The following is an 11798-nucleotide window of genomic DNA, read 5'->3' on the forward strand; positions in this document are numbered from 1 at the left end:
GTGACGGCAGTTCTGTGGGCGAAAATGCCTTGTTGATGCCAGAGGTCAGAGGAGAATGGCTATTGTTCTGTTTATTCTAATCTCTAAAGCAGGATGGATCCTGAGTAGCTGTCAATGTTTTGGTCATTCATCATCTGAAAAAAATTGTTCTGAAAGTAATCCCAACTATATTTCTCTGTGCCATTATCATTGTAGTTGTGGTGTGGACTCTGCTATTCTTTTACATTTAGAATGATTTTCAGAACTAGGCCTACTGTATATCTATATTGTTATAGGTATCGTCCTTGGTGTGAAAGGGCCTTAATGCTGTAATGCGTGTCATTTATTAGCATTTGTAGTCACCTTCTCTCACCTTTAAGATTTTTTAATCAAGCTGTGGTGGAAGAGTGAGAAAGACAGAACCCCAAAGATGATAAGAAGAAAGAGGATCTCAAGATAATTTATACCTGCACATATCTGTCACTTCTCATGTTTAGAGATAACTAAAAATACTGTAACAAATGCATTGCTAGTTATTGTTAGTAAATCCATTAACTAATGGGACATTGTTGTATAGCATTACTGCAAAATCTATTTATAGCTGATTTGGAGGCCCTGGGAACTGAAATGTGTTGTAATTTCACAAACAGCAGAGGGCGCAATAAACCAGCCAAAAATGATTATGAATTATGATGATTTTTTTTATTCATTAAAACAAACTAAAGCGAACGTCTGAGCCCTTCATTATTTTGTGTTTAATTTAGCGAATGTGGCCTGTAACTAATCTGTTTTGAAGACTCAGATAACTTTCCCAATCTAAAGCATGTTCGAGGAGCACCTTTTTTTTGCACATATTTCTAAACCGTTTTAATCATCAGAGATTCAGTAAGGGTCTAAAACTGATGTAGTAATGTCTTGACAACAAATCTGAATCAGAATGATCTTTAAAATACAGTATCCTGAAAAAAGGATGTAAATTTTTTTGCTGAGTTTATATACCATAATGTCTCATTCTTTTCTGGTGGTGATTCTCATTAGATTTTAATTAATGTAATACAATTGTTTGTTTGTTTGTTTTTATCAAAAATTAATGCATAGCTTATTCAACAATTACTAATGATTAGACACTTACATCTACAAGCAGCATCTTCAGTCACAGGCTTTACTCAGGACAGCGACCCGCTGATGTGTCACTTTGCTCTGTTTCCTGCACCAGCCTGAGGACAAACACAGACCATTGTGAGTCATTCTGTTGACCCGATCGTGTATCAGTTCTCTTAACCCAATTAACTAATCACTCTATCTGAACATGTTTAAATACATTTGTAGGCCCCTATATCCATTACTGTCTTTAAAACATTGAAATATTTAAAAACAGAAATAACAGTTCTCTCTGTTTTCTTTATAACACTATCCTGCAACACTTTCTGAGCTGGTTTGCCAAACTGTCAAACCCATACAATCCTCCTTCTTCCATAACGTGATGTAGCAGCAAAACCAGCCAATGACATTCTTTTTATTTTTACTAACCCTTATTGTGCTAAAATGGAAATGATTAGGAAATAAATACAATATGAGGGCTTTAGAATAGGCACATGTTTATGTAGTTCAGGATTTCAAGGCTTTGTCAATAATAATTTAAGCAGCTTCCTGATCTCATTGTTGTCTTAAACACAATAGAGGGAGCCGATCACGTCACCCACACTCCTTCTGCCTAACAAGCTTCATCCTCCATTGGGCAAACAGACTTCTAACTGTGACTGGGGGTGTGGCTTTAAACTGGCTTGACCAGATTTCCCAGGAGTCTGTGTGTTTTTTTTCTTTGATAGACATAACTGACACCAGTGGAGTGGAGGGAAAACACTAGCACATATTTGTGTTCCTGGAAGCTGCAATTGCCTCTGATGAATTCCAAGGACTTTCTGAACGCTTCAACAGGTCCGGCTTAGATCCTACTGTACAAGTCCGTGGCCAGATAAAAGTGTTGACAAAAAATCTGGGCAAATTGAAATGAAGCAATATTCATTCTTCCAGGGATTAAAAGCAATAACAGGTAATCTTTCTCTTTATTTGATCAGTTTAGAAGGGAGAAACCATGATATCCAGGATTCAGATAAAATATTCTTAAATAAAATGTTCAGCCCTCTCTAGGTCAATGGAAGATCTCAATGTAGTTTTGGAAAAGAGAAATTATCATTATATACACATATATACACACAGTAGTCAACATTCGAATTGGATCAAAACCTTTCATCAAAGTTATACATGAATTTTGAACAATAACTGTTCTTGTCTTAGGACAACTTTTTGATCCACTTCAAATGTTGACTGTGTGTGTGTGTGTATATGTGTATGTATATATATATATATATATATATATATATATATATATATATATATATATATATGATAATATACTTTCTTTGACCCAAAGTTTTATTTTTTGACCCACTTAACTACATATTAATATACAGTTTCTTAATTACATCTATTGTCTTTGAAATATGGATAAATTGTATCTCCGAAAGTACTGATGAGCATTTATGGTAAACTGAAATATACTTTAATGTCAGCTTTAATTACATTTGAATGTCACATGTTTAAATATATTTGTAATTACACATTATATTAATTTAGTACATTTATCTTGCAATTTAGTACATTTAAAATACATTAACTTTAAACGTATTGTTGAATAAAACACTACAGTTAAAATTATAATCAAGTACTATAAATATGCTTTAGTATGTTAGTCAACACATTGAAATAAGTGTACAAAAGCACAACAAAACAAACAAAAAAAGAAACAGTCATGAAAGTGACCTCTCTTTAGGTACACTATTTCATATTTCATATATATATACTTTTAGGATTTGAAGTACACTACAAGTGCATGCATTTCTTTTTCACATGGCCAGTAATTAAATATTCTATTATTCGGTGTAGGCTAAATTATATACATTTTCTTTCGTGGGAAATAAAGGTGTAAATGTTCAATAGCTTCAATGTATGCGTCTATACAGATTTTGAATTAAAAAAATAAATAAACCTATACCCTGAGATATGTTCCTGGAGTAAACAGTCTGACAAGTACAGTAGTCTTGGTCTTTCATTATATTACAATATTCATCATTAATTTCCAAAAAGGAGAGGTTAGACCAGAGTGGGAACGTATCAACAGAGGTGGACAGAGTACACAGCTTCATTACTTGAGTAAAAGTACAGATACCCCTTGCTAAATTTTACTCAAGTACAAGTACTACAGTCAGATGTCTACTTAAGTAAAAGTACTGAAGTACTTGTTTTTAAAAGTAATTGAGTATCAAGAGTACAAGAGTACATTTTCTAAATATTGCATTACTACTGCCACAGTGCTTACATTGGTAAACACAGCAAACACTTTGAAGCGAAAACTATCATTAACTTGTTCAGAAAATTGAAATAGTCTGGCGAGGTGGGGCCACGGGTTGGCACATTCCCGGGATGGACCTGCTGCGTCTTCATCCATTGTTTCGTCCATGGTTTCGTCTTTTATCTAAATCTGACCATGGAGTTGACTTTGGCGGAAAGCTGAAGGTGATTGCTGATAGGCTGTCCCAATCAGTGACGCCTGCACAATCCAATCACGTTTGAGAGGGAAACAACAAATTGAGGGTTTCCGAGAATTATTATTATTTTTTTATTATTTTTTTTTTTAGAAGTAACGGGTACTCATGGTTATGGATAGAAATTTAGCGGAGTAAAGAGTACAATATTTGCCTCTCAAATGTACTTGAGTAAAGTCATGAGTACTCCCCAAAAATGATACTCGAGTAAAGTACAGATCCCTCAAAATTGTACTTAAGTACTGTACTCAAGTAAATGTACTCCGTTACTGTCCGGCTCTGCGTATCAACATATCAGCTGTAGAACATAAACTGATGGTTCTTATAGAAAGCAAAGAAACTCTAATAAACAAAGAGGCACCTCTGATCCAATACAGCAAATTCAGTAAACAAACATAAGCTGAAGACTGGATTAGAGAATGTTTTGCAAAGCAGTAGAATTAATGTGTGTAGAATTAATGTCCTGCAGAAAACAAAAGCCACTCTTATATTCATAAGCTTTCTCCCTAAGGAGCTTGGGTGGGCTGTTCTCACACACGCATGCAACTGCAGTCTGTCCTGTGTGAAATCCCTCTAGGAACCGGATAGTCAGTGATTTGGAGTGCTCCATTTTACTTTCCTCAGACAAGTTCGGTATACCCACCCCTTGGCATTATGCTCACTTTCCAAAACCACAGTCCAGCAGGCTAGACCAAGGATAAAAACATCAGCAGTCATGCTTCTTACTTTTCGTATAGCAAGCCAGTCAGTGAGTTATTTAGAAGCAAACTCCTGTGAATGCTCATATATCATGTTCTGTAGCCTACAGTGTCAGAACAGACATTATAAATTACAGCGATCGTGATGAATGTGCAGAAGTGAAATGTGGACTGGGAAAACTGCACAGGTTTGGAATCAAGACCTTCGTTTAATCCTTCCTTTGACACGAGAGCTGCAGCTGAAAGCAAAATGCATGGAAAAGCATCTGCCAACAGGACGTCTGTGATTTTACTAGAAAAACACATGATCACACACCAGTGTTGTTACTGACTAAAACTAAATCTATATTTTAAAAATTGCTTTCATTAATTGAAATAAAGCTGAAATAAGATAAAATATACATATTCAATCAAAACTTAAAGCGTAAAAGAAAATTAGAAATTGAAGTACTAAAAGTACAAACTAAAACTGAAATGAGAATAAAGCTAAATAGAAATATTTAAAAAATGCTAACAAAAATGACAGAAGCACAACAAAATCAAGTCAAAATATAAAAATATAAAAAAGCTTATTAAAAATATTAATAAATAATATAATAGTATATAAATAATGTTAGTGCTAATAAATACTAATAAGTTAACACTGTCACACACAAATTTAAATAATTTCTAAATATTTGTATAATTCATAAAGTAAAAACTGCAAAAATAAAGTAAAAATTGCAGTATACAAAAATAGTTCGCATATTTAAAAAAAAAAACATCAAGGAATACTTCTGTCATTATTATTTTTTTCATCCTGATGGTGTACGGAGCCCCTAAGGGGACACGGTCATGTAAACATTTTTATCTAAAATTCGTATATTTGATTTTATATAAATAAAATGAAATATAATATAAAAAAATTTACTTAATTTTTTAAGTAAGAGTTTGCTTATCGGGGAACTCAAAACTTTTACGAGGCTATAAACTTACAACGTTTTTTTTTAAAGTACATTTTAAATCATAATATTTCAATAATGTTTTGTTGTTTATAGACAAGTGACTCAATATGCCTTCTGTGGTTATTTGCAGGGTATGAGAAGCAGAGGGAAATTTTACACACATTCAACACTCAAATCTAAGAGCATATCTGACCTGCTCCCCATCAAGGTCAGTCATGAAGGACCGCATGGAGGAGTTGCGTCAGCGGATGAAGGCCAGCGATAAGATGCTGGACAACAACGCCTTCAACAAGGAGGAGGACATGAACCCGTCCTCGCTGATAGGCCTGCAGGCCGTGATCTTTGAGGAGGAGCCCGTCCTGGAGAACTTCCTGAAGGAGGCGCAGAACATCCGTGACAGCATCGAGGAGCTGAACTCTGAAGTCAATAAGTTTGGCCAGCAGCAGAGAAACTTTATGGCCACCATCAGGCGCCTCAGCATCATGAAAAAGGAGAGTAGCATGACGCGAGACATCAAGTTGTTGGCCGAGAGCCTGAATAAAAAGCTAGATGCTCTTTCCAAGCAGGCCAAGCGAACCGAGGCTGAGCTGGGCCCGGACAACGCCACGTCCCGTATCCAGAAGGCCCAACACTCAGCCCTTTTCCGCCAGTTCCAGCAAGTAATGCGACAACACAATGACGCGATCCTGGCCAAGCAGGACAAATGCAAGCAGTTTATCATCCGGCAGCTGGAGGTTTCGGGTCGTGAGGTGTCCGAAGAGGAGGTGGATAGCATGATCGAGCAGGGCAAGTGGGAGATCTTCAATGAGAACATCTTAGTCGATGCAAAGATCACTCGTGCCCAGCTCTCAGAGATAGAGCAACGCCACAAAGAGCTCCTGAACCTGGAAAGCAACATGAAGGACCTGAGAGATCTCTTTCTAGATGTGTTCATGCTGGTGGAAGAGCAAGGGCACCAGATCGAGAACATACAAGCCAATGTGGAGAAGACACAAGACTATGTATCAGACTCAAAGGAGAAGTTCACAACGGCTGCCAGGTACAAGAAGAAGAACCCTCTCAGAAGACTGTGCTGTTGCTGCTGTCCTTGTTTCAGATAGCGGCTGGCAAAATAAACAGTGCCAAAGTTTCTCATTTACTGTGCTCTCAAGGGAAGAACTGGGGTCTGAATACAATGGCAGACGTCAACCTCTGTCTGATGAAAATAAAAAAGCAAAGGCACAAAGCACTTTTAGACTACATTTAAAAAAGGAAGGCTCTGTAGCGATGAAGGCTTAGCTGGGGTGGTGACATGCAATACAAGTGGTTATATAAAGATTTCACAAGATGTTATTATGTCCTGTTATATCACATTGTGTAAGGTGTAGTCAAAGGTACATTTATCTTGTATTTTATTACTGTGGAAAAAGCCAAACCATTTTGGAAGTTCAAATTTTATTTTATTTGTTCCCTTCAGTATTATTGTTTATAGGTCATTTGTATGCTTTAGATTGATCAAATATCTGAGCTAACATTATATAAGACTAGCAAACTATGATACCACGCACAGTCTAATATTTGCTCATAGTTAATTAGCCGTTACTCTGGAGCTGATTAGAATGAAACTGGTTGGGCTCATGATGAGGTGAATAATGAAGACGTTGGTGAGTCAACAGAGCAGGTATTAGGTGTCGGTACAATTTCTAGTATCTGGGTGTGTCTACATTTTCAGAAGAAAACGTGTTGCACAGAAATTGAAGGAGAAGAACATTATTTATAAATGCAATAGAAGCAGAACAATGCCACCGTGTTTACTCAGATAATTGAGAGAAATATGAAAAGGTTTGCATTCCTTTTCACTAATGAATTTGCATGGCTCTTTCTTACTTTTTTAATTTTATAGCTATTTTTATTTGAATGCACAAAGAGCTATTTCTATCTGATGAAATATTACTAGTCATGCTCAGTTCTGTAATATTTATGATTCCAGAAATCCCAGAAAGTTTTGGATGATTGTATATTTGAAGATAATGACCATGAAATTTGCCGTATTCAATCCCAATATTCAAATTTTTCAAATAAGTAAATAAATGTGTCAATATTCCAAAAACAAACATCTGAATATTGTTCAAACTTGAACATGATTCTTGTTTTCTTACTATGAATAAATTATTCAAAAATGCATTCTTTTATTTCATTTAATTTTAAGTTGCATACAAAGAGAATGTATGGTACGAGTTAAAGGGACAAAAATTGGATACAGTCATAGTAGGAAGTCCTTACAGGAACATAAAGGTAGGGTAAGCAATGTGTTTCACAAACACTTTTTGTTATACTGGAGGAAACTCTCTCCACATCCTGATAGCAATCAATAATAGAAGTGGTCTACATATGTAAAAAATATACATATGTCTTCTGTGGAAGTCTCAGGACCAAAAAATGTTTTGTCCAATTACTGCATTCGGTCTGAATACAATGATAAGATGACCTACCTGCCTGTCAACGTATGTATTTGCATACCTCCTCACACCTGCCTGCGCAGACGTCACACGATCCATGAGTCTATATGCAGAGTTGTAGACAGTCATCGAGCGGCACAAACAAACAGCGGCCACCTTTTACAGTGCCTCATGAACCAAGACAACAAGATTATGCTGCATTCACACCATGTCGTAATTGCAGTAATAAAGAGATGGCAACCCATTACCTTCTTCTCTGAGCTGTTCATGCATTTTTATGGCAACACTATCAATGCCAAAATGAATATGCAGCAGTCAGGTCCAAATCCGAGCTTTGTGGTATGTGTCAGGAGTTAGTAAACAGCAATAAAGCACACAAGACTTGTTTACTCATAACTTCCGTTCTCGCACATATTACGTCATTACACAACACTTCAGGTACAACATCAACAGTTCTGACTTCCTTTTCAAAATAGGAGTCCACAATACAATTCACTTATGAACTTTCTGTGAATCCCATGCATGTGGTTCCGTACCCTCACTTTATCCTCCTCCTGAAAACAAGGAGTGTGAGTACCCCGCATAGCATCAGTGTACTTTTTAATTTTGTGCTGCAGCCACGTAACCCTTCGGCGAACAGTCATGTCAGTTGGGGAGTACATAGGAGGAGATGGCAAAATAGACTGCCTTGTGCGCCTGCCATTGAGGAGCTGAAAGGGTGAAGTACCAGTTGCAGCATGTGGAGTGGCACAGTACACCTGCAAGAAGTCAGTTTTCACAGGTTTCCACAGCTGATGTTGCTGGATGGCCATTTGGACAGTGTGTTTGAGCACATGGTTAACCTCTCTCCAGCACCATTACCTGCCATGTTGTAGAGAGAGGAACGATGGTGACGAATATTGCTTCCTTCCAGAAAAGCAGCAGACAAAAACTGAACACTGTTATCAGTAACAATACTCAAAGAATTCCATGCCAGCTGAAGACTGATGACAGAAACGAAACCACAGAATCCATAGTGACAGTGTGAGTAACGGAGACCTCAGGGCATTTGCTGTAATAATCAGTTAATGTTATAGCAAACCTGCAGTTAGATGCAGCAGTGTCAAATGGACCGACTGTATCCACAGGCACTTTCTGCCATGGTCCATCTGGCAGCGGCACCAGCTGGAGAGGAGCAGGGTTGTAACCTGACAGTTTTGTCATTGAGCTGACACGCGTAGCAGAAATCATCATGAACCTGAGCATCCATCTCTGGCCACCAGTAGAGATCATGAAGGTGTTTTTTGGTTCTCACCTCTCCCTGATGTCCTTTGTGCACTATGGATAGTGAAACCAGCACAGATCGAGGAGCAGCAGGTGCAATCAGCCGTAAGCTTGGAAAATGAAATGGTCCAAAACAGACAGTTCCAGACGCAGATATAACTCGGAAACAACTCCACATCCAGTTCCTCGGGTGAAGGAGGCCAACTATTGGAAATCTGTGTACAAAGTTTGCAGAGCAGGACTTGAAGCACACGCCAGAGTGTGCAGACAGAGAATTACAGGCAGCAAATAGAAAAGCAACAACATCATCAACAGGAGCTGGAGCAACAGCAATATCTGCAGGAGAAGCAGGTATGGGCAAACGTGACAGATAATTAGCTGGGGCAATTTGAATCGCCTATACACGATTCATCAGGAAGAAGACCTTCCGCTGAAACAGTATGACCTAAGAACAGCAGGCTGGTTTGCCAGAAAGTACACTAGTCTTTATTGAACAGCTTCTAGTCGTTGTAAGACCACTTAAAAGTACTTAGTCATGCATACATGTTATGTCTGTGGACGATAATGTCATCCAGGTAATTTTCAACCTCTGATAAGCCAGTGGTCATCATCTTCTGAAATTCTGCAGTCTGTCTGAGAGCCTGCCTCTCAGCATGCCTTATCAGAATGACATTTTCTACGCAACAGTTGTTTCTGGAACAAAACAACAGAACAGGAAGCCACCTACTTTGAGCGAGATGTCAGAAATGGAAATGCTGGAGCTTGTGCGCAAGTTGAGTATCAAAGACTGTTAGGGCGATGCTGTTAGAATTGCTTTTTGGAGCTATGCTGCAATATGTGTGTGTGGAAAACGCAATTCAAAGAAGAACCTGAATTCGGCTGAATTCAAGACTATATAAGACGCAAACAAATGTTTTGCTCTTCCTTGCCATAGAAAATCTAGTACGCCAGCTTTTACTAGACGCAAGAAGCCTGCCAGCTTTAGCTATTTTACATCTGTTAGTTAGTACTCATTTATAATCTGTAACAAGTATTCTTTTCATTTGATTATTTTAATAAAGTTTGTTATAACTTTTACTATAATCATCTGACTGGACCTTGGATCATTTGAGTACAGTTTCTTCTGCCTGGATCAGGAAATCCTTTCTGGAGGAAACAAAGGGGTGAGCATTCTTTTTGATAAAATAATTATTACCATGTGTTCTGATTTGATCATATAGCCTAGCCAAAGAGGCAGCATGTAACAGGGTTGTTGTTATATTGCAAAGAAGGTTTAAGAAGTACCACAAAAGATAGACTTATAATACAATTAATAAATCTATTATTTTTATAATAGAATATTAACTTGTATAGACTGATCATCTAACTTCTTGAGGGCACGACTAAAGCATAGGCACTTTAGTTACCGCGAGATTATCTCGATAAACTTTGAGTATGGTTTTAGGATAACTGGGAACGGTTTTAATCGTGATCCATCGCAAGTCGCTGAAGCCAATTTCTAAGCAACACGACAAAAATGGAACAGACCGTAGTGAGTAATAAAGGCTGTGAGGTCATGACTGTCCTCATGGAGTGAAACTTGGTAGTAAGCATTAGTCAGGTCGAAAAAACAGAGAAAACAGTAGAACCTTTTAGAGCAGAGAGTATTTCATTCATGTGTGGCAATGGAAAAGAGTCCACAATCACTGCTTTATTTGGCTCTCTGAGGTCAACGCACATCCTAAGACCAACTAGTGTCAACCACCAAATCCATCGCACAAGAAATAGATACAGTCAGATATAGATATCAGAAATAAACATAGTCACTGTGCTTGTAATGCTTGGAGTACGAGCTAAATAACGTAAGATCAGTAGAGATCACTCTCTCACGTATACATTCTCTACAAACTGATTTGAAATCATGGATTTAAAAAAAAACAAAGGTTATGGGTCATAAATCTGAGTGCAGATTTTAAATTTGTGGGTACTTGGTCGCGATTTAAAAAAACTGAAAGACCAATTTTAGAATCCGTGAAACTGTGGCCACAGATTTTCGTGTCTTTGATTTTTTTTCTCCTACATGTGACTTCACAGGCTCTGTAGTATGTACCTAGCCTACCTTAAAACAGCAAGTTTAAACATATTGGAAAACATTGCCATCTGCTGAGAAATAACTGAAGTACAAGTCCGAATCTGCAAACAGAGCAATTCCAATAGGGTCCTCACACCATCCATGCTCGGGCCCTAAATATTGGTCAGCTGAAGGAGAATGCACTATTATAAGATCTGTGAACACACATATTTGTTTTACTACATTAGTGAGCACATCCTCTAGACACAATACTACCACTAAACACAACCCTCACAGAAAAACGTCCTGCATTTTTACATTTTCAAAAATGAATGGGGGGAATGACTTAATCATTGCGCAAGCCCTCATTCCGCGTGGCGATGTGCATTTTGTCTTTTTTTTCTTATTTTCTTTTCTTTTTGTGTGTGTGTGTGTGTGTGTGTAACAATTGCGTGGAGTTCCGCTTTCAAAGATGCACGGAGCAGAGCGAAGTTCATCAATATGGAAGATGAGCTTCACACTCGCGCGGTGACTCGTGCAAGGGCTATCAAGTGGAAAAACGCAGGCAGCAGCCAATTCACTGTGAGGTTCAGGGGCCTCATTTATAACCGTTGCGTACGCACAAAACAGGCCCTGAAAGAGGCGTACGCCACTTCCGACGCATAAGTTGTGATTTATAAAAACAAACTTGACGGGAAAATTTGCGCACCTGCACGCAAACTCTGACCCATGCGTACGAACGTTTTGGAGATGGAGCAGTTTGGCGACACTGATGGTGAGCTGGAGTAGGCTATGTCTTTTTGGTCACTTTTAGACAGAAA

At 37.9% G+C, this 11798-nt stretch overlaps 1 protein-coding gene across 1 annotated transcript; it reads left to right on the forward strand.

Moving 5' to 3' along the window:
• Positions 1-1822: 1822 nt before the first annotated feature.
• stx19 (syntaxin 19) lies at positions 1823-7388 on the forward strand. Its single transcript, XM_084420579.1, has 2 exons — positions 1823-2032; positions 5357-7388. Exon 2 carries the CDS (start codon positions 5442-5444, stop codon positions 6324-6326), a length of 885 nt encoding a protein of 294 aa, XP_084276705.1. The 5' UTR covers positions 1823-2032; positions 5357-5441; the 3' UTR covers positions 6327-7388.
• Positions 7389-11798: the final 4410 nt, after the last annotated feature.

This window comes from Rutilus rutilus (genome assembly GCF_951802725.1).
Source record: "Rutilus rutilus genome assembly, chromosome: 10".
Lineage (NCBI taxonomy): Eukaryota > Metazoa > Chordata > Actinopteri > Cypriniformes > Leuciscidae > Rutilus > Rutilus rutilus.